Genomic DNA, 23,764 nt, shown 5'->3' with positions numbered 1-23,764 from the left:
GAATGGACACGTACGCGGGGTTTTTTTGATTATTTAAATGCTCTGAGTAAACCCAGGCAGCTGCGGAAGCCTCGCGCCAACACTCGATCCTTGGCCCCGCCTCCGGCCCCGCCCACCTCCGGGCAAGCTGAGGGTAGTGGCTTCGCTCAGCTATCGCGCATGCGCGGGGCTGCGGGCCGGGGCGGGCGGCGCGGCCTGGCCTGGCGGTTCCTCCGCTGTGGGCCGGTGCGGGCCGGCCCCGTCGGCCCCATGGCTGAAGTGTTCCTCGTTATGCTCTACGAGGACTTACCGCTCTTCTGCATCACCGTGGTGTTCATCTGCTTCCTCGTTACCAGCGGCCTGGTGCTGGGCTGGTGAGTGCAGCGGGGGCAGCGTGTGGGGACCACACCGGCCCTGCGGCGCTGGTGTTGCTCGTGGAGGCCGGCTTAGGGGTGATGGGCCCCGGCTGCGGAGGTCTGACGGTGTAGTGAGGTGGCACGGTGTGGGAGGGAAGTAATGGGAGCTGGCACCCCTTGAGGTGTGAGCTCTGGGGTGGCCCTGGGGTGGGGCAGTGCTGGGGATGGCAGGGATGAGAGTGTGGGGCCTGGCAGTGGTTGGAAAATTGGGGTTGTGTTGAAGAAAGGAAGGTGAGGAGGGCCAGCACTGACCATAGGGGCTGCTCTTGTAGGAGAAGGGGAGGATGGTAAGGCTGCATCTGGAGTTGTGTGTCCAGTTCTGGGCTCCCTGGTTTAAGAAGGACAAGGAATTACTGGAGAGAGTCCGTGGGAGGGACACAGAGATGCTGAGGGGTCTGGAGCATCTTTGTGATGAGAAGACACTGAGAGAGCTGGGGCTGTTCAGCTGGAGAAGAGAAGCTGAGAGGGGAGCTGAGCAATGTTTATAAATATCCCAGGAGTGTATGTCAAGAGGATGGACCAGACCCTTTTCAGTGGTGCCCAATGACAGGATGAGGGGCAACGGGCACAGACTGAAACACAAGAGGTTCCATGTGAACATGAGGAGAAACTTCTTTGCTGGGAGGTGCCAGAGCCTGGACCAGGCTGCCCAGAGCGGGTGTGGAGTCTCCTCTGGAGACATTCAAACCCGCCTGGACCAACCTGTGTGATCTGCTCTGGTGACCCTGCGTGAGCAGGGGGGTTGGACTGGATGATCTCCAGAGGTCTCTTCCAACCCCCACCATTCAGTGATTCTGTGATGAAAGCTGTGGAGAAAACACAGTGGCTGGGAGAAGACCTGACCTTGAGTGAGGGGGTGGGGATCAGGGCAGGCTGCTCCAAGGGAAAAGTTTGGCACTGTTGGAGATGGATATCTCAGATCTTGGTGGTAGTTCAAATGAGCAGATATGGAGTAAAGTGCCTGGTGTTAGGCCAAGTAGCAGCTAAATCTGCCAAGCTTTAAGGCAGGGTTGTTACTGAGGTCTGAGACTACCCAGGACCGCTGATGGGCCACCAGGCTGTTCTGCTGCTGAAGCTCAGCGAAGTGGGTGTTTGAGGTGAACGGAACAGGGCGCTGGGACTGATATGGGGAGAACCCTTAAAGAGCTGACCTGCTAAAGTGTCTAAAGGGGTGATGAGTGGCAGACACTCTCCTATTCATGTTTGAGAGGATTCAGCAAAGGTATTACTGTTGCCTTTTTCAGAAACAGATCCCTGAATGTCTGTCTGTAGCACTGTTCCGTTTGTTTTCCTGCTAACTCAGGAGTGTCCATAAATGTAAATACTGATACTTGCCAAGTGGAGGGCATTGATTAGCAATCAAAATATTTTATGTAGGAATTGTGGATACACCACGCTTCTGGAGAGAATAAAATGGAGTTGTTGTATTTCCTCCCATTGGCTTAACATTAATAACTGTAGTGCTGTGCTTCAGTGTGTTCCTTCCTTTGTCTCCTTTTGAATTACAGATGTTTTAGCTGTAGCTGTTTGTTCTCTTGGCAGCTTATAAATACTCTGCCTGACTTTTCCTTTAGTGCAAAGTCTTTCCCTTGTTTACATCACTTTGTTAGCTGCCACTGGCTCAAACATATGCTGTCTATTGCCTTTGGTGTGAATGAATGTATCTTTTGATCTTCCAGATATGCTTTGTGGAAAGTTTTTTTTTTGTTTGTTTTGCATTGCCTCCCCTAGTGCTGGGTAGGTGGTAGTAAAGGCAAGACTACTTTTTGTTTCTTATCTGCCTGCTGGATGAAGCTCCACCTCATTATTTACCTGGAGAGAAAGGTGGTAGAAATTCTTTTCATCATTCTCTCTGTCCCAGTGCACACTGGTGGTATTATATTGTCATCCGCTTCTCTCCACTTTTCCTTTTTTGCTGTATCAGTTCTTTAAAGATACTATCTTTACCAAAAGTATACTGAATCATGATTCAAATGAATGTTCTGCATGTATATCCCAAACCACTGATCCTTTATCAATTTAATCTTTATTTACCTACTTAGAATCCACACTTTGCAATCCCCTGCTGCAAAATGTCTGAAATACAAGTCTTGGGAAACGGGAGAGGTGCCTGAGGACTGGAGGAAAGCAAATGTCACTCCGGTCTTCAAAAAGGGCAAGAAGGAGGACCCGGGCAACTATAGACCGGTCAGCCTCACCTCCATCCCTGGGAAAGTGATGGAACACCTTATCCTTGGTGCCATCTTAAGACATATCAAGGATAAGAGGGTCATCAGGGACAGTCAACATGGCTTCACCAAGGGGAAGTCATGTTTGACCAACCTCATAGCCTTTTATGAAGACGTAATAAGGTGGATTGACGATGGCAGAGCAGTGGATGTGGTCTACCTTGACTTCAGCAAAGCATTTGACACCGTCTCCCACAGCATCCTCACGGCAAAACTGAGGAAGTGTGGACTGGATGATCGGGTAGTGAGGTGGACTGCAAACTGGCTGAAGGAGAGAAGCCAGAGAGTCGTGATCAATGGGGCAGAGTCTGGTTGGAGGCCTGTATCTAGTGGAGTGCCTCAAGGGTCAGTTCTGGGACCAATACTGTTCAATATATTCATCAATGACTTGGATGAGGGAATTGAGTGCACTATCAGCAAGTTTGCTGATGACACCAAGCTGAGAGGAGTGGCTGACACGCCAGAGGGCTGTGCTGCCATCCAGCGAGATCTGGACAGGCTAGAGAGTTGGGCGGGGAAAAATTTAATGAAATATAACAAGGGAAAATGTAGAGTCTTGCATCTGGGCAGGAACAACCCCAGGTTCCAGTATAGGTTGGGGAATGACCTATTAGAGAGCAGTGTAGGGGAAAGGGACCTGGGGGTCCTGGTGGACAGCAGGATGACCATGAGCCAGTACTGTGCCCTTGTGGCCAAGAAGGCCAATGGCATCCTGGGGTGTATTAGAAGCGGGGTGGTTAGTAGGTCGAGAGAGGTTCTCCTTCCCCTCTACTCTGCCCTGGTGAGACCTCATCTGGAATATTGTGTCCAGTTCTGGGCCCCTCAGTTCAAGAAGGACAGGGAACTGCTGGAGAGAGTCCAGCGCAGGGCCACAAAGATGATGAAGGGAGTGGAGCATCTCCCTTATGAGGAAAGGCTGAGGGAGCTGGGGCTCTTTAGCTTGGAGAAGAGGAGACTGAGGGGTGACCTCATCAATGTTTATAAATATATAAAGGGTGGGTGTCACGAGGATGGAGCCAGGCTCTTCTCGGTGACAACCAACAGTAAGACAAGGGGTAATGGGTTCAAGCTGGAACACAAGAGGTTCCACTTAAATTTGAGAAGAAACTTCTTCTCAGTGAGGGTGACAGAACACTGGAACAGGCTGCCCAAGGAGGTTGCGGAGTCTCCTTCTCTGGAGACATTCAAAACCCGCCTGGACGCCTTCCTGTGTAACCTCACCTAGGTGTTCCTGCTCTGGCAGGGGGATTGGACTAGATGATCTTTCGAGGTCCCTTCCAATCCCTAACATTCTGTGATTCTGTGAAATAGGTGTGCCAGGAGATCCTTACGTCTGCACACATGTCCATTGATGCTTTTTGGGCTACATAGTGTGCAGAGGACCATCCAGATGGATTTTTATTTCAGGAACAGAGATTCTAGGTGCATCTGCACTAGATATTATTGCAGTTTATGTAAATAGATACAAACTGTCCTCACACCAGTTTGTTAAGGAGCTGTTAGTCAAGTCGATGCAGTAGCCAGGAGCTCAGCACATACAAGTAGGTGGCAGCTGCTCAGAGATATTTGCTGTAGCCGTGTGACCAAGAGCCTCCAAGCAATTTCAGCCTGTCTGCAGCTGCAGTTACAGTCTAAGTGCTCTTGAACTTGCTCGTGAAAACAACTTGATCCTTTATTTGCTACACAGAGTACTATAAATGCATATGATGTCGTATAAGTACATAATACTTGATATATTGCTGTAATGACATTTTGTTTCCCCCGTCATTTTTGGCGTCGATTGTCAGCTTGTTTTATGGAAGTGTTCGTAGTGGTGTCAGTCAGCCTGAAAAACACCAACTGCTTAGGAATCTTAATGTTTGCATTTGCAAAATCATGCACTGATTTGATGAACGTCTGTTTTTATGGCCAGCCCTGGATCCTTGTGGCTCTGCTCAGAGTCGCAGTAGGTTCCTGCACAGGCAGCTTTGTAGAGCCAGCCCGTTAGATGCTCTGGGGATGGGATTGAAGGGGAATTTAGATTAGCTCAATATGGTCCTCTGCATCATCTTTTTAGCTTAGCACTCGTATTAGGAGGAGCTGCAGGCTCGATACCTGTTTGAGGTCCAGGCGGCTCTTTGAAGAAATTTAATTCATGAACAAAACCAGTGGAAACTCCTGCCCTTTCTAAACTAGCGTTGTTCTGAATAAATTAATTTTCCCCTATACCAGCTAATGATCTGATAGAATGTTAGATCGTGAAATACATCTGTATCTCTATTGATCATTCATATCCTGAATACTACATTAAAATTTACAGAGACGCTGTACCTTACTGTTGAACAGAAAGGCCTTTCCGCCTTCAGCTGCTGCTAAAACTGTATTACAGGCTTTTTTCCGTGGCTGCTTTTCATGGCGATTATCCAGTGAAGAAAGTTTCCAAAGAACAGGGGTTTTACTTCAGAATCAGCCAGATGGTGTAAAACAGGAGGCATCTTTCTGTGCGTTTGGAGAGATTAGCTCTGCTCAGTTTTGGATACCAAGTAAGTGAAAGAGCTGCTGCACCTGGTTTCTTTGTTAAATGTTTAACTGGTGCAGTTCATTACAGCCCCAGTGAAGTCAGCACGGCTAGTTTTACTTCCATCGGAGAGAAATTTGACCCTCCATGTGCGCAAAATAAGTATGGCCGAGCGCCCTATATTATATCATTGAAGAAATGCAAATGTTTCCATCAGAATCTAGCAAACCAAAGGAATTTATCAAAGATGGACTAATGAGTATAGAATATTTTCCACCAGCTCAGTCTCTTTCCTCTTCGGTGTATCTGTGGCACTCAGGCAAGGCAAGATGTTAAACAGTAAAGGCAAATATTTGTTAGACTCCCAGGAACAGGTTGTTCCTGTTGAGAATGGCTTTGAGAATTTTTTTTTTCCTGAGATACTTTCCTCAAATTGAAAATCACTTTTGACTGATGTTTTTCCCTGTTAGTCTCACAAAGGGCACCCCTGCACCGTGAATCAATAGGAGGGAGCCCAGTGTCAGTAAAAGCTCTGCTTTTCTTCTTCGTTTGACACACAGGAGTTAGAAAAGATTTTAAACCCAGGGAAAAGTAGCAGTTAAGCCACACAATTGCCTGTTTGGCTCAGAGCTGCATTGTACATGAAATTACTTTAGCAATTTTCAAACTGATTACATTGAGGTTGGTCGTGCCCTTTTCAGCTCGGGTTATTGATGTGAGACCCATCTTACCGTAACCGCCGCTATTTCAGTATAGTAAATGGAAAAAAATGATGCAGGGAAGAGCCGACGCTTTGTGCCATTCCGAGTTTTCCAGCACCCAATATGCTGATGGCTGCATAAACCCAAGTTCAAAGCCATTAAACAGGCCATTGCTTCAACAGTACAGGTGGCAGCAACAAAAGCACAAATTCAGGAAAGTACAGCCTGAGCTAATTAATAACTGTTTTCTAAAATGCGTTAACAAAAGACTCCCACAGCCTCTGCCTGTTGCTTTACTAATGAGACGGGATGGATTAATGCAGTTAAGAAAATCTCTTCAGTCTCCAAAGTAGTCTTCTGATTGCATATCTGGGGCAGTTTCTCTAATCAGCTTTTGGTTATTGAAAGTTATTGCTATAACTTTAAAAAGTGAATTATTTTTAACCAAGTGTAAAAGACAGTCCGTCGTGGAGCTTGTTTTGTAGATCCTAGTCTTCTGTAGTGGTTCTTTTAAAAGCCTCGGGCAACATGAAAATCTTGGGTTTTTTTAATTGATGTCAGAAATCATCCCAAAATATTCTTCCTCACATTCTTTGATTTTGATTTTGATTGATAGGGTGTTTAAACTTTTAAACCTCGGATTTGTTACCCTTCTAGAGTCAGAATCTCACTTGGGCTAGCGTGCTAGTTTCAGCTTTGAAGGGTTCTTAGAGACTCAGCCTTGATTTAGAGTCTTGATTATTTTGCACTTGGTTTCTGGCTCAAAGCAGAAGCTTTATGGCCCCTGATTTAATATCAGCATATTATTGTAATTGAGGTTCATGTGGAAAATAAGGATCTTAGTCTCCCATAAAAAAAATCTTGCTGGCTGTAGTTACAGCTAGAAATATCTTAGGGCTGAATGATTTACGCATGAGGTCTTCCTTTTGAGCACCCAGCCCATTAAGGCTTTTCCATCTTTGCAAGCAGCAGGTTTTTTTGTTTGGTGGTTTTTGGTTTTGTTTGGTGGGTTTGTTTGGTTTTTGGGTGGTTTTTTTGTTTTTTTGGTCTTGTGACTGGATGTGCAGAATGTCAATTAGGAGAAAGCTCTGGCTTACCATTTACCACTAGAGGGCATTGACCATTTTATTCTCTTTCTGGAAATGAGTTTTTTCTGTGTCCCTGTGAAGACTCCTGCCTTCTGCCATGGAAAGCTGGAGTCAGATTGGCAAGCTGTACTACGTATACATCCTAGCAGTATTCTGCAAAGCCAAGCTGTTTGTTGTGCTGCTAGCTATTATATTTAGAGCTGAAGAAAAATTCAAATGTGTCAACACTAACACTTAACCCACTTGTTTTTCTTGTTTTATGTTTCATAGCTTTGGGTTGGTCGTTCCTGTTATTCTGAGAAACTCAGAAGAAACAGAATCAAGCACAAGAGTATTGAAAAAGCGGATGAGACAAGTGAAGAATCCTTTTGGGTTAGAAATCACTCATCCTGCCACAGCTTCAGTAACAAGTCAGTGGATTTCAGATGTGCTTGATTTTTGCCAGTTTGGTTTCCTGAACATAGCACTTTTCTGTTTTCTTGCTCTCACCCTTTTATCAAAATTCCTCATCAACATGCTTCGTCCCATCATTACAACAGAAATAATAATTTTTACACAGCTCATAAATGTGGTGCTTTTAAAAGAGAAATATTTGGATATTTAAGTGCAGATTAACTCTTATTAATGAAGCACCTCCTGCTGTAACAGATTTTTAAATAACAGAAACATTTGCAGATTACCAGCTGCTGTGGGCGTTTGAATTGTAGAATTCTATGGAATACTTATAGAATATATGCCACTCACGTAAATCTAAGTTGAGATCTCTAGCAGTGTTTGGAAGTGCACTACTTAAAAAATAATTTAAAAAAAAATCTCCAGATCTTTCTATCAGTGCTTGAGTGAAAACTGAATTTAAATATCTGTTCGCATCACAGTTGAAGTAGTTCATAATAGCCTTGAAATCACCCACATAGGAAGTGAAATTCATGCCCTTCTGCATCATTGGGGAGTAGTAAGCAAAGCTGAGCATCTTCCATGCACGCAGATGTGGAGCCTTTCTGTGAATAAAAAAAGGGCTGCAGCAGTTTTACTCTTGCTCGGCCGGAGGGAAAAACAAAACAAACCAAACACAAACGCATAACAACTTAGTGTTCAGGTGACTTGGATTTTTCCGAAGGTTTGAGCACTTGAATTTGGGGGGACTTTTCAAGAGTTCTGCTCCTGTTTGTGCAGTAAGTGTTTAGAAGTTAATGGCTTGAGTGCTTTGTACAAAAGTATTTACTTGAGTATCTTTATAAAAGCAGTGGAGCACATAAATGCTCCGTATCCTCCCTCTGCATGACCAAGAGGGCCTTATTCTTTAAGACCAGAGAGGGTGTTGTAGACCAGTGATACATTGGATACCATTATCTAAAGAGGGAATGGACTTTGGTCGAGGGGTTGTGCTCTTGGGTCTGCCACCAAGTGTGTAAAATGTTACCAGAAGTTAAAATTTACCTTTCATAAGATGCACATGCTACTCTTGTTAGCTTAATTAGTCATTTTACCTCTTCACACCTACTTCCTAATCTCCATGGACTTTAATAAGCACTAAACTTAGTCTAAACTCTTAGAAAACTAGATTATAATGACAAAAACCTGCGACACTGAAATTGTTTTCTGCCTGTTGCCCTTTAAGTACCTTAACTTAGCAGTTCCAGAGTACATTACTCCAGTGAGTTAATGAAATCCTTATCTTCTTTCTACAAGAGGGTATGACACTGACACCTGATTGTCTGGAAGACTGTATTCTCACATGCTACTGGGGCTGCAGTGTTCAAAAACTCCACGAAGCGTTGCAGAAACACGTCTACTGCTTCAGAATAAAGACTCCTCAGGCATTAGAGGATGCTCTGTACAGCGAATATCTCTATCGACAACAGTATTTGTATCCTTTTTTTCAATTGTTGTGACAAAATATGCTAATCTGTTGGCACAGGGAATGTTGAGACTTGTGAATGCTCTGCAGTTCTTGGCACAATGTATTTATGAACAAATATGATGAAAAACATTCTTTATGCAAACGTCACATTTGTCTACAATTGCAGCGACACTGATTATTTTCCTTGACACATATAAAGCATTAAAAAAAATGACAAGGAAGAAAAATATTGTCAGTTACCAGAAGATGCTCAAGTTGTTGATTTTGGACCAGTGCCTAGATCTCGCTATCCCTTGGTAGCATTGTTGACGTTAGCTGATGAAGAAGACAGAGAAGTATACGATATTGTAAGTAATATAAGAATATCTTTTAGGGCCACTGTATTTAAGATCTGAATGTTTCAGGAGACAGGCTTGAATAAAACAGTATCCTTTCCCTGTCCTCCAACTTTGGTCCCTAACTTTAGCACTGATGACTCCAGGAGAGCAAGAATAATTGTTATATAAAAACTATGTATGCCATTCAAAAGATGCTGACAATTTTCACAGAGCTCATATCTGCAAAAATCTCTGTGGTAAGCCCTGTGGCCAGACAAACTCAGGTTTTCACAGGTTAGTAAGCTATTACTCTGATTTTTCTGGTCACACAAACCTGTGGTGGAGCTCTTGGGCTGATACAATCTTTTGGATTACTGTTGGCAAAGCAGGAGGATTTTTTTTTTTTTTTAGTGTCTGGCACAGATATCTGAGTTGATTGCTGACTCAACTGTTAGGAACATAGAAATTACCTTCCTGCGCCAGCCCGAGGGTGTGTAATGCGGTACGTTATGTCTCACAGTAGCCAGCTCCAGGCCATTCACAGGAAAGTGTGAAGGTCCTGCAGGAGACTGAGATGAGATGCTCAGCTCCACAAAAAGGTCTCCTCCTCATCTCTTACACATAAAGCAGCTTCAGCCTTCTCACATGCAGTTCAATATCCCTGCTATACTCTAAACTGACTCATTCTTTTTGGAACGATTTGGGACACACTTTTATCTCCCATCTTTTAATTTCATTGATAATCTGTTAGCACTAACTGCCTGAACGATAATACAAATGAGCTCAGAAGCAAATTGCCTAAATCCACTCAATGCTTTTCCATATGTTTATTTGGGAATTGTGCCTAAGAAATCTGTTCCCTTCCCAAGTGACGCCTGTCCTTGGCTTCTTGTCATTTCACCTTAGGACTGTCTTCCTCCCTCTTGTCCCCACGGGAGATTTCCATCCGCCAGCTGCTTCCCAGATTAGTACATGTAGGTATGTTTAGAGCTCAGATTAGTTTAATATAAAGAGACTATAAATGTCATATTTGAATGTGCTTGACATTAACGTGGATGTGAATTTGTAACACCTCTCCTTTGTTATTTAACATAGAAGAAGGAGAGTGTGGGAGATATTTTTCCCCCGGTTTGGGAGAAAAGGAATGCAACTAGAACCTGTTAATAATCTGGCCAAAAGAGTAACTCCACCTGAACTCCTTGCCACACAAATGTCAGAATTGCATCTGTTATTGTTGAAACAAACTCGTAAAGCATAAATGTAGTGTGGAAAGGGATCTTTGCCACCCTGGCCACTATGATATTACTGCAAGGGATGGTATGGATTCTTACAGCAGTGCATTGAGCTCCATCTTGATTTATTTTGTGTGTGTTTGTGCATCCATCGCTATGGAAGGTGTTCCAGTATTTCTTTTCAGGGAGGTCTATTTTCATCCTAAGTGTATTTGCAGCCAGATGGTAGCTGTTTGGTTTTGTGTCATAATTTATCTCCACAAAACTAGCATGACCATATATAAGAGTTACAGAAATTATTTGAAGACTGGCAGGGATAAAGTGGAAGAAGACTCAGATCTTAGGCCTGTGTATAAATATAAAGATTGAGAGTAACTTGATTATGATGTGCAAGTATTTACAATGAGAGGAAATATCTGGTGCTCAAGGAGAAGGGATTCTGTAATCAAACAGCATCACATTTCTATTAGATCATAGCAGAATATATTTCTGTATATATTTCTATGCTACAGGGCAGTGTCACAGAGGAGGCAATAGCTTGAAGATCGAGATGCTTGTGTTGGGAACTGGTCCCACTCCCAGTTAAAAAGTTGCATACATGTCTGAACAAACTGTGAATTGAGAACATGCATTGTCATTGAGAAAGCACTTCAGTGGGATGACAACACAAGTACAATGAGAACTGTTAACTTTTAAGCTCTTATTATCAAAACACAAAATCTGTCATTTTAATAGAGATTTAATGGCTTTCAGGTTCCAATCCAAAGCTAATAGTGGTGTGAGGTTTGTGTGGTGTTTGGTTTGGTTTGGCTTTTTACGCATTGCGATATAGAAAAAAAAGACCTTAATGCCAAAAAACAGTAAATTCAGTTAGTATAAATACAAATGTATAGGTGCGTATGTATTTAAACTCTGCATGTCATTAGTTATATTGTGGATTTTGAAGTGCACGTCTGATTTGCCTTTAATTTTTTTTTTTTTAAACAAACCTTCTTCTAGATTTCGTTTCTCTTTTGACAGCTTCTGGGAAATACAATAATATTGAATTTCACTTTTTTTTTCCCCTGCTTTTTAGAGGCTATTATATCATTTGAGCAGGGTGAGGGGTATTAGGCACAGTGCGCAAGCTTAGAGTGCTTTTATTTTCGGAAAAGTGACTCTACAGTCAGCCCATGGGGTCCTTTCATAATCCTTTCCAGTGAAATCTGTCTTTTGCCTACTCAGTTTACAAGCTGATCAGTGACACTTCTCGATGATTTTTGGAGTCTACAACCTGCAGTCTGTGTGTTTGAGAGGGAAGTGGGAGAAAGCAGAGCAAACTTTGCCTTTTACGCGTTCCTCTGTAATTCTGCACTCGGATTTCGGCTTGAGCATCATTCTGTGTGTTGAGGACAGCTCGGGCTGCGGCTGCAGACGTTGTACTTGGTTTTAGTGCACAGAACTCCACTGGAATGGAGCAGAACCAGAACAGGTCTCTGTCTCCCTAGCCAGAAAACCCAGCTCTCCTTAAATAGGGAGCATGATGCCAATGGCGTGGAATATTCTAATTGATCAGCCTGGTGTCAGTCAAGGTCTGTCCCGTCCGTGGCCTCGCACCTGCAGATAGCACAGAACGACCTTGGCTCCCAGACAGCAGCGAAGATAACAGTGACTATTCCATTCTCTTTGTTCCAACTCAAAACCACTGGAAAGTTACTTGAAGAAAAACATTAATTCTGTCCCCTGGGGTGTTATCTTCTTGTTCTCAAACTAAATCCAAACAACGACTGTGCTAGCTGCGAAAAAGAAAGGCATGTGAAAATAATGAACTTGCTTTCAGTCAAACCAGCACAGGTGCCTTTTTGGGTTGGGGTGAGAGCAGTCAGAGTGGAGAACCAGGGCAGAAACCTGCAGCACCACGAAGTGTTGTATTGTGCCACGTCCTGTTTTTACCTTGCCCAGCATATTTTTTTGATCTGTGCTTGAAGTCAACCTTGTTGAAGTCTTGATTGTCTAAAGAAATAAGCAGGTCAGAGGTTGTAACAAAGTATGCAATTTCAAGCAAACTGTTCTAGAGGAACGATAAAACGAGAAGTTATTAAACATAGGTTGTTTTGTTTTGTAGATTTCAATGGTGGCTGTAATTCACATTCCTGACGAGAGCTACAGACTTTCCTGCAGAATATTATATCAGTATCTACTTCTAGCTCAAGGTCAATACCATGATCTGAAGGTAAGCCACATACTGAATCTTGTTTCATTTGGGCAACAGTGTTAAGTTTAGTTTAGGCAGGCTTTCAGGAGCCTGAATTAGTATAAGACTTTTATTGTCATGCAACGAACTGGATAACAGCAAAAATTATTTTATCAGTTCAGTAGTTCCAGCCAAAGTTACTGTACAGAAATAATTTATATGAAAATATTTAAGATTTCCTGGATAAATTACTCGATTCTAGTGTAGAGGCCTAGGTCCTGTCGATTTACTAAAGCGGTAGTAAGACATTAACTAGCTGTAGAATGCTTCTTTTCTACAGAACTATTGTTACCTCCTTGCCAGTCTCTTGAGCCACCACTTTATCCTGTACTGCCCTTCAATAAGCTAGAAATTGGGCCAAATTAATTCAATTGACTCTGTTAGCATTCATTTGGAAATAGATCTGTCCAAATAAATGTTTGTCCTGGCCATTTTTTGCTGACATCGTTGATCCAGGTAAACTTCCCTGCTGATCCCCTTAAGCTCTCTTTTCATATATGGTTGCCATTGTAAAAACACTGCTTAAACTGAACAGAAATAACTGTGCAGCTGCATTTTATGGCTGTCTTGGGCTGCATGGTAGTTTACTGGTTTTATTAAGAGATCACGCCCAGAAGAATTTGTGTTTCATATAAAATAAGACAAAAAGACGAAGGGGATTGTAAGATGAGCAAGAGCAGAATGGCGTAAGTGAAGTAGATCTGAGGGCTTGGTGGATACATTTTTGGTAGGAATGGGTGGAACCAACCGTCCAGGCAGAGAATGATACACCAGAAGCAGAAACCTGAGCTGTTCAAAACCTGGGCAGTTCTGTTAAAGTTCATGCATGTACATTGACTTGATGACTTACCCTCAATATTTTCCCAGTGTTCTATGTAATTTTATGCTTCCAAAATACATTTAACCGAAGGCCAGGCAACTGTGGGGCCTCATGCAAAGAGTCAGTCTGGCATGATTTGACCCAGTGCAGACCAGTGAACCTGACCCAGTGGAACTCACATTGCATGCATGTGTTCAGGTACCGGGGGAGAGCTGCTTGACTTCTAAATGTTTGTGTATATGTGTATTTTAGCAGCTCTTTATGTCTGCAAATAATACTGCACCCTCTTCAAGCGATACACCCCCTGGCGAGAGAAGCACTGACAGAAGCTTGCTAGAAAAGGCCGGACTGGCTGAAGATGAACCAGAATTGCATGAAGAAACCAGTAAAGACTGTGTTGTTTGCCAGAACGGTGCAGTGAACTGGGTGCTCCTGCCCTGCAGACACACGTGCTTGTGTGACGGCTGCATTAAGTATTTTCAGCAGTGCCCAATGTGTAGGCAGTTTGTTCAAGAATCTTTTCCGCTTTGCAGTAAAAAGGAGCAAGATGAAGATGAATCAACCCATATCTTGCAAGATGTTCCTCCTGGAAGAGTTTTTTAATGAGGGGGGAAAAGCAGGACTGGGTTGTATGCGCCAAGATTAAATGTAGAAAACAAGCATTAACTTGTATGGTTTTGCTTTTTATTGTTAGGTAATTTTCAGCTTCCTTATTTGTCTTCGCTCCATATGCTCGCAGGAACGCTAAATTTATCCATGCAATGTGGACGCAAGAAGTGCGTAGGATATCTTTGAAGGATGTGATTTTATTTATAACTTCTTAGTAGTTTTTCATGGAGTACTATTGGAGGCTATTTTGATTACTAAGTTTAGTATATCTACTAAAAAAAGAATAAAACTTGCAAGTGAAGTTGCACACAGCTCATTCTATATTTATTGTATTTAAAGTACTAGAGCAATATATAATTTTAACTTGGTGTAATTTAGAAACATGGCACTTTACAGAATGTATCACATGAAGGAAAGTAAATATTCCTCGTTGTTAAACCCGTGAATGTTTATTTTGTAGACTGTGGCAGGAGCTGGGAGTTGAAGGCATTCGGGACAGTTTCTGGCTCTTTTGAAAGATTTGTGTGTGTGCGTGAGGGACCTCAGCCAGAGCTCGTTGAATGAGTGGAAAGATTTTTGTTGATTATTGTTGGCTTGAACTAAACGTTGCTGACACTTTCAAGACTGAGCCTCTGCTGTGGCATCTCGAGACACAGACTTTCAGGCTTGTTAGCAATGGCTGCAAGAACTTGTTATCCAAGCAAATGTTCGTTAATTACTCCATAGAGCGGATACTTGGGCAGTTCTGTGGTGCTATTCTTCCATGAGTAGCCTGCTTTGGGGAATTTCCAACTCTTTTTACTTGCATGGTCAGCTTGGATGAAAAGTTGACAATTTACCTTTTATCAATAGTCCAGGGAATTTACTTACTCAAAGACAGAAGCTAAAGAACAGCAGAAAATAATTTATTTTCCACTCCAATGGTGTATTGTCAAAAGCATTAAAAATGGCTGTTGAGAAGAGAAAGCATTGTTTTGCTTCTTAAGAGAGAGCCTAATTCTCCTAAAGATAATGGGCTGGTTTTCACATCTGCTTGTATAAGGCAAAAATACAAATGCTCGTTAGGACATGTAGAAAATGGGGAGTAGCTGCTTTCTGTCCTCCCTCTTGTTCCCTTGCAGCTTTGTCCCACATCCTATTCCAGGACAGCTGCTCAGTTTCAGGGACAGAAAGCCGCGCTCTGAGCTGTTCAGCTGCGTTCTCCTGCAGTTCCTGCTGCCTTGCAAGGTGCACACAAGGTGCTGCACACCTCCAAACCAGGGAAGGATGCTTCCCCTGCTCAAAGGTATTCCATCTTCATCTTTCCATCACTCTTCTGTTTTTGTTTTCTCATGTCTCTGCTTCCAAACTCTTGGCAATTGCCTCTGAGGAAAAGATTTAGGTGATAGTGGTGGAAAAAATTGTAAAGACAGCTAGAGGTTGGGAATTGATGCACGTAGCCCCAGATTTCCAGCCAGTGATCAGTATACTGTTTGTAAGACAATTTATCTGGTGTACATCAAGTGACCTTCCTTGCCAGGGACAACTCGGGAATAAACTGCTGGCCAAATCAGCCTCTTGTTTGCACTGTATATCGAACGGGAATTAAATACCTGGTGTCTGTGGGGACTGAGCAGTGCTTGTGGAGAACTGTAGGAGACGTGGTTCTGTGTGGAAATGCTGCGATCCAGAGGGCTGAGAATAGTGAGAGGAGAGCAGAGAAGGATGTAATAGCAGAAGGAATGAGTGTTGGTGGCAGCAAGGCCATACCTCAGATAAGAACACAATGCAGATGTGGCACAACAACAGCGTGATCCGACTCGAGCAGACCCAGAGCTGCCTGTATTAAGAGAGAGTATAAAGACTGTAAATATCAAACGGTGTCTTCATCACTTGGGATGAATCACTGAAGCAGGATGAGAACTTGTCCTCTGTGTCACTACAGGCAGTCCTCACCGCTCTGCTTAGACGTGTGTCTTGGCGCTAGTGAGAATGTGAACGTGCAAGAATGAGCACGAAATAGTGGGTGAAATCAGTCTTAAAAATTACCTTCTCTTTCTAGGTGGTTTCACACTAGTTTTGCTAGCTGAGTTGCAGCATACCTGGTGGAGGCAGTTGCTGAGTTCAGCCTCCCTGTCCGTGTCTCTAGCCTTGTTCTGCTGTTACGGGGGAGCAGCTAACGTGATGTTGGTGGAACTAATTACTCTTCAGACATCTCTTCATGTGTTGCAGTTGCGAAATGGAGAGCTGCTGTGAGTTGTTCTAGGCCTCTGTGGGCTCTCAGAAAAAAATGATACAAAGACTAAAGAGCCTGAGCCACGGCAATAGCTGTTTCCATACAAACAGCTTATATACGTGGGATAGCGGCTGCCCAGCTCGTTATTCCAGAGGAGCAGGTTAATGCTGCACTGGTTCCAACCTGAAGTTGGGCACCGCTTGAGATTTAGTCGGGACTTGGTTTGTCCACGTAGATGATCAAAGAGGTGGTGTTTATTGCTTGACCACAGTAGTCCCTGACATTAAATCAATTAATTAAAATTTCCCAACAAGATAGTGTGATCCAAGCTTGTGGGCTTGTTTAGTCTCCAAGTGAAATGGTGTTCAAGTAAACCCCACAGAGAATTGCGTGGTCTGTCTCATCCTTCAACCAATCGATGCCAGTATTAAATAATAATGGCAAACAGGATGTAGTTGTGCTGAACTGCCAGGCCATGTATTTACCATTAAGTCTGTCCCAGCTTTTCATTTGTTTCATGTTCTTTTAATAGCATTTTCCAGAGATGCTGAGTTGCTTTATCAGATCTAACAAGCCTCCTTGCTGGCCCAAATCAAAGACCTGACGGGGAGTTATAAAAGGTACAGTAGCTGGTTTATTACATTTGCCTTTCTTCTAAAAAGCCACCTCAAAATACAGAGCAGGTGAGAAGGAAAAGGAGCAGCTCTAAAGCTGCCTCGTGTGTCCCTTGGTTGTCTTAAAACAGGGATTCAAGGCTCTGAGATAAAAATAAAACCTTCCCGTGACCCACAAAAACACAGTATATTGCCAGAGACTGTTCTGCTCTGTCACCCCGTTGTAATAGAGGTAATATACCATTCCTCTTCCACTCATTATAGATGATATTTGTGGATTTGGTGACATCAAGGAACATATGCAGACTTCTGGCAACAAGACTTGCTTCTTGTCACCAGCGTTGCGTTATTACAAATTTGTAATGATTTTTTGCTGCAGGAGAAAGGTGGGAGATACCTCACTGCTTGGTTTGGTTCTTCAGCTGTAGTTAGAACTGAGGCTTTGAAATGAGTTGATCCTGCTAAGTGGTGTTACTTGGGGATTAAATTTGGATACTCTCCAAATGCCAACGGACTATGACATGGACATCTTCTGTAGAACAAGTTTCTCTGGTAGGATCTTCCCTCCTCCCGATCTGCCTCGTCCAAGTAGAGGGTGGACGGTAGGAGGGAGACAGTTCAGGTCAATTAATCTTAAAATGGTCTTCCTGTTCCCATGAAGAAATCAGAATTCCCATAAGGTGCTTTGAAAACTGGCTAATGCCCTGACCCCTAATCCTCATCAATGAAAATGCTCTTGCTTCTACTACAGACCCTATGAAGTCACGGCACCAGCGCTTAGGATGACCAGTGACCACCAGAACCAGTAGCCAGTGCTGTCAACCTGGCACGGTGTCATTCCCCATCAGGGATTAAGGGGGGCTCAGCATCTCATGTTTTGCTGGGTTTGAGCAGATAAGAACCCATGTACGTGTTTTGTTCAGCTTTAAGACACGCTTCTGTGTGAATCTCATTAAAATTATTCATTTTAGGCTGTAGCATGGAGGGTGTTGGTCTTTTCTCCCATGTAGCAAGTGATAGGACAAGAGGAAACGGCCTCCAGTTGTACCAGGAGAGGTTTAGATTGGATCTTGGGAACAATTTCTTCCCAGAAAGGGCTGTGGGGCATTGGAACAGGCTGCCCAGGGCAGTGGTGGAGTCACCATCCCTGGAGGGATTGAACAGACGTGGAGATGAGGTTCTCAGGGACATGGGGCAGTGACATCATTGGGTTAATGGCTGGACTTAATCTTGAGGATCTCTTCCAACCTTAATGATTCGATGATTTACTTGCTAACATCAGGCTTTAAACCTTAAGTATGGCAAAAGGAGCCAGGAATCGGGGTCTGAGTTTCTCCTGCTCGTTTCTGCATTGCTTGGTCCCCCTGTGCCCTGATGAAGCTCTGGGAGATCCCTGCCAGGGGAAGGAGATCTGGGGCTGATGTGTGTCACAGGGAAGTCCCTGCTGTAACTGGCCACTGGTCACCATTTACACCATTGCCCTGCTATCCAGGATAAACAGACTGGCCTCTGTCACTGCAGTGGACGTGCAGCCCTTGCAAAGGTTGTACCTGGTGTCCTGTATGTTTATAGCTAATGTAATTAATGCCAGGAATAGCTGAATTTTATCTGATACAGCAAAGTCCTCCTCTGAGCTAAGCCATTAGAAAGGCTTGGTATTGTCTTGCTGGAGAAAGGGCGAAGAGAAAAAGAGGATTAAGGTTATATTTCTGGATAACTTTATTATTACTATCATTTTAATGTTGTTTTGATGGCATACAGTGGCCTTATAACGCAAATGCGCACCTGAGCGCAGCTCTCAGGCCATAATGGAGCACTAGAGAGTCCTGTGTTTTGCAGGGTCCCCCAAAACCAGGCAGACCCCGCTCCCTGCTTTGCCACTGCTCTCTGAAGCAGTGTAGCCACCATCCCCCAGGATGTTTGCTGAGCTGGTGACCACAGAGGGGCTCGCAAAGTCCCTGCTGAACAGCACGGAGTCACTCAGGCATCTCTACACGTTGTTTCTGTATTGGTTTTACTCCCCTGTGTCCGTGAGTGATGTGGGTAGAGCGATACAAGCTTGTAGTGCAGCGATGGTTATGCCTGTAAAAAAGGGGCTTCGACTGGTTTGGTTCCATAAATTAGTAGGAATGTGCAACACCTACATAAAGGCACCTTTGTCTGGATGCTGCTGCATCCAAGCTAGGAGAGCTCCTGCTTTAAGTAAGCCATTTCATGACAGGAATGACTTAAAACGGTAAAAATATTGTATGTAAACATAGCCTTAGGACTAGGTGAAGTCTTCAACGGAGTCTGATGTCCAAAGTGAGGAGTCGCTCTGTTTCTCCAACAGTATTTTGAAAAGCAATGACATTATAGATTAATGCTGACATTACTGACCCTTCATCGGGGTTCAGAGAAACCTAAAAAACTCTGTTTACTCCTCCTTCTCCCTATGCACAAACTCCTCAGCCATAGAAAGGGCAATACTGAGATGTTTGCCATAGTCATGACATGAGGAGTCGCTGCATTTCCATTCCTTAGAAACCTGCTGCACTACCTGCGCACTGTCTGGTTGCCCCTGAGGGTCGAGTGAATCCTAGAACTACTTCTGTGGGGCCAGCAATAAATTATCTTGACAATTAGTTGCTATCTGTTTTTTACATCCTCAGTCTGTGCCATCCTTGCATCAGAAGATTTGTACCTAAAAAGCGTTTCTAGGTTTCACATGCCTCCTCCAGCCTTTTGTCTTCATCAGATGAGGATTTTTGGCGGTTCCTAATATTTTTTTACTCTCCTATTGTGTAGCCACTTCACATCTAATAGTTGTTGGCAGATTTTGCAATAGTAGCTGTAGTCAGGGGACTGGTGAGGAGTCTAATGCATCACTTATCTCTCTCATAGTGCTGTTTATTTCAGTGTCTATCAGCTCCTCATGAGCAATATTTTATCAAACAGACTAGAGGGAGTATTGCTAAACTGTGAATGATTTTGATAGTTGTTCCTCTTCTTTTTTTCATCTGCAGACGCTCTTTTAAGTTGGGAGGCAGTGAGACCCCGGAGATCTAGCAGGGGTCATCATGCATCAATCTCCTGCCACCAGAACTGACCGTGAGATGTTCTGTCACTTCTTAGCTGGTGAAATGCTCGAAGCTATTTGATTTTGGTCTCTGGGTCCTGAAGGTCCTTGATTTCAAGGGTTTCCCCTATAGGGAAAGAGCCTGGACTGCAAGCTCAGAACACACCAGCTTGCAGGAAGCCTGGGGTGGGATCTTGCTGAGGATAATTATGGCAAGCAGGGAGCCCCGAGGGAGTCGGGCACTGTGTCTTCTCCTGCGGCTGCTCGGCTTGCCAAGGTTAGCAGACCTCTTTGTACAGCGGCACGTTTCATTGATCAAAGTAAGAACAAGGCAGCGATTTATGGTGTACAACAGCTTGAAAAGCGATGCTTTTCACCAGACGCTGCCGTACATAGAGACAAGATTGACAACCCAGCTGCTGCCTTTCTTTTGAAAACCGGCTTCGGCGGTCAGTACCAAACACCGGTTGGAGTGGCTGCAGCATCATCCAAACCCTCCTCTGCCAGGACAGCTTGGGTAACACAAGAATTTACCTTTACATTTTGCTCTAGGACCAAAAGAAAGATGTTTCCCAAGAGCTGGTGGATTCACATTTAAGAATGACTATAGCTTTTCCAGTCTTTCGATCTTTAAGTGTCTTCCCAGAGACATGAAAATGTGTAAAATAAGTCTGGCAGCTCTGGTTTTCCCTTTCAGCGCCAACTTAACGACAAAGACTCCAAGTCCAACACCATTTAATGCTCTATGATTAACAAACCATTTGCTTTTCTCCTGCCCTGCAACGCCAGGCTGGAGGGGGCTCTGAGCAACCTGAGCTGGTGAAGATGTCCCTGCTCATGGCAGGGGTGGGACTGAATGAGCTTTGAATGTTCCTACCAACCCAAACTGTTCTATGATTCTATTTGATAATATAAAGGACTCCTGACCCGATGACGTGTTTTGATGGGGTCATTTATATCCTCATTAAGCCATATTTTCCATGGTGTCCTTAAATGTTCCTGGTTGCTGCACATTGAGCATCATTCTCCAAAGGTTCCCACAAAAACCATGTTCTGCAGCGCTGCCAGTATTTCCATTGTCCCACATAGTCTGAAAGCCACTGAAAGAGGTGGTGGGGACAGAGAGATGGCTGGATACTGAAGTTGGGGACAATCACAAAGTGTGGTAGCTTGTAAAGCTTTGCCCCGGAGCCGGCACCAGTTTTAAGCCCAGCCATCTACACTAGAACACGACGCGTGATCTTGTGTGTGAACTACGTGGTCGTCTGTGCTTCAGGGAGCGGGACCAGTCCATACAAGGGCAAGGCGAACCCAAAAACGTAGCCACTGGTTCTTGATCAAGAGCTTTGTTTTTCCAAAGAAGCTCCTGAAAAGCACAAGGGTAGGAATGTTTTTCAGTCTTTTTTTTATGTCTCTTATTTGGAGCAATGTGATCCTTTGTAGCAGGATTTAGAGATGGACCCTGGTCCAGCTGGGTGGCCTTACCTGCCCAAATCTGATCTAATTTATCCCCTTTTTGCATCTTCTCATTTCCATGAGAATCTCCTCTCTCCTCCTCTCTCCTCCTCTCTCCTCCTCTCTCCTCCTCTCTCCTCCTCTCTCCTCCTCTCTCCTCCTCTCTCCTCCTCTCTCCTCCTCTCTCCTCCTCTCTCCTCCTCTCTCCTCCTCTCTCCTCCTCTCTCCTCCTCTCTCCTCCTCTCTCCTCCTCTCTCCTCCTCTCTCCTCCTCTTTTCTTTTCTCCCACCTCTTGCAAATAAACTTGTTGATATCCACGAAGACAGGAGTGGCGGTTTGGGGGCATTTTAGCAGAGCTGCCAGGGTTCCCCACACCCATGCCAGACTCCTCGTGGAAGCGGTGACCTCCTCTGTCCTCTGCTGGGTGGTGGCTGGAGACAAGCTGGGGTAGCTGAGGTCGGTATATGCAGAACCACATTTCCAATTTTACATATTTATTTATTCTCCATTTTCAAGAAAACAGGTAAAAACTTCTGAGCAGCAATTTAAACATGTGGCAGAGAGTTGCACAACCAGTCTGGCTCATTGGGGAGTTGGGGCTGGTGTTACCCAGTTTGCTGTTAGTCCTTTATAGACGTGCCAGCCTCCATTTATGGAGGTCTCCTGAGAAACAACCTCTGTACCAGGGTGAGTAGGTGGCATCCTGGGCCAGTGAGTGGCCAGAGATGCGGTGAGATGAAGAAGAGACATGCAGACAGTATAAAGGACACAGCTGAGACTGGATCCAGGATCTGGATCTGCCAAACCCATCCTGCCTCCTAAGCACACGCAGACTCTCTCCCCAGTTCACGCAGTTTCCATGTCTTGTCCCCTTCTTGTTGCTTCTTGCAATGTCTTCAGAGAACTTGAGCAAAATGCAGAATATCCCTTAGATCAGCGGATCATGTCTATTTAGATCTATCCTATGAGTATGTGCCCATACTCATGTTATGCCTGTTACTTAGGCAGGTTTTGCAGAAAGCTGCATGTTTGGAGCCAGGAGCAGGAGGATCAACGTGAGCCATTTCCCCCAATGTTTGCCTTTCATGCTTGGATCCTCTGCTATTTTATCGGGTGAGAGTGTGAAGGTTTCCCTTCACCCCAGCATCCTGGCTACATCTAAAACTTCACCCAGCCTGGCAACTCTTCCACTCTCCTTTAAGGAAATTCTCCTTAAATTACCATCATTTTGTCAGCACCAGGCACACTTCATTATTAATAATTAGGTAGGAAAACTGTCTTAGTATCAGTGCTGCTGACATGTCTTGAGTTGGAACCAGAATTGCTTGAAAGGGGTAGTTAGGGAAGCAATTTCTCACTGGTGCGTGCTAATGCACATCTCCAAGCCCATCTTGGAGCTGCTGGAGCCGGGGAGTCGAGCAGCTCCGTTGGATGGTGCCTCCTTGGGGATCAGCGTCTTGTTTCATCAGGGCCATCTGCTCGCAACGCAGCCTCAGTCCGCTCCAAGTCCTACAACAAGCTGCTTTCATTGCTGGCTGGAAATGGTTTGAAAAAATCTGAGTGTTGTAGGTAAACATGACGTGAGGCGATGGGATATAGCCATCCAGGGAGTTCTCCCGCCAGCAGGCATTTACAGGGTGTTAGCACGTGAGAAGAGGGGCCCGGAGCCGCTCAGGCATCTGCCTGCAGACGCATCCGAGCTGTGAGCTGGAGTTGTGCTTGTGCCGGAGGGGATGGGATGGGACATCTCTCGTGTGCCGCACAAACCAGCACGCCAAATAACCAGGCTGCCCTGAAGGCCCAGTGGGGCTTGAGTCAGGCTTTGCCTTCAACACACACAGAGGTCTGTTTTGCAAAGACAAATTCTGCTTACTGTCGATGGGACGATAAGGTTTTGCAATGCAAAAGCCTGCAGTTATATTCGAGGGGCCGTTTGAAACTGGAAGAGCCCAAAGAAACTTACTGCCTGCCTGGATAAATAAATCCTTTGCATCCTCTTCTTCCTCAGCTCCTCTTTGTCACCTGATTCTGTGCACATCACCAGGCTGTGGTACATTTGCAAAAATTTGGGGGTTTTTTTTGACAACCATTAGTTAAGCTGATTTATTTTGTTGCCTCTGTGTCCCTGGGGTCCCTGTGAGCCAACTCATCGATGAGCAGACCTGACGTGGCTGGAGATGCTGGTGCCCTCACAGCACAACACGACGGTGTTTCCAGGGACGAAACTGCATCTTCTCAAAGCAAACCCTTGAGAACGGCTTAAGAAATATAATGTGAGCAGCACTCCCCATGCTATACAGTATTTCCTGTGCAGATCCGTGTCCTCCTCCCCCAGCCTCAAGCAGATCCACATAGGACAGACCTTGGAAGATCTCTGCCCCTTTCACAGTGAATTCAGACCCAAGGTCATCTCCAAATCCCAGAATGGGCACAAGAGTGTG

General features: G+C 44.5%; 1 protein-coding gene across 1 annotated transcript; it reads left to right on the top strand.

Moving 5' to 3' along the window:
* The first annotated feature begins 174 nt into the window (after positions 1–174).
* On the top strand, positions 175–14,924 carry CGRRF1 (cell growth regulator with ring finger domain 1). The gene is made up of 6 exons (XM_065636356.1): positions 175–353; positions 7,180–7,319; positions 8,599–8,776; positions 8,970–9,117; positions 12,424–12,531; positions 13,625–14,924. The coding sequence occupies exons 1-6, from the start codon at positions 250–252 to the stop codon at positions 13,973–13,975; spliced, it is 1,029 nt and encodes a 342-aa protein (XP_065492428.1). The 5' UTR covers positions 175–249; the 3' UTR covers positions 13,976–14,924.
* The last annotated feature ends 8,840 nt before the right edge of the window (positions 14,925–23,764 follow it).

Source organism: Caloenas nicobarica, chromosome 5 (assembly GCF_036013445.1).
Source record: "Caloenas nicobarica isolate bCalNic1 chromosome 5, bCalNic1.hap1, whole genome shotgun sequence".
Taxonomy (NCBI): Eukaryota; Metazoa; Chordata; class Aves; order Columbiformes; family Columbidae; genus Caloenas; species Caloenas nicobarica.
The sequence above is the reverse complement of the archived record's forward strand: the minus strand, read 5'-3'. Positions and strand labels throughout refer to the sequence as shown.

Coding starts and splice junctions, on each gene's coding strand:
- CGRRF1 (XM_065636356.1), top strand. CDS start 250: ATGGCTGAAGTGTTCCTCGTTATGCTCTACGAGGACTTACCGCTCTTC. Junction 354..7,179: donor AGCGGCCTGGTGCTGGGCTG/GTGAGTGCAGCG, acceptor TATGTTTCATAG/CTTTGGGTTGGTCGTTCCTG. Junction 12,532..13,624: donor GTCAATACCATGATCTGAAG/GTAAGCCACATA, acceptor TGTGTATTTTAG/CAGCTCTTTATGTCTGCAAA.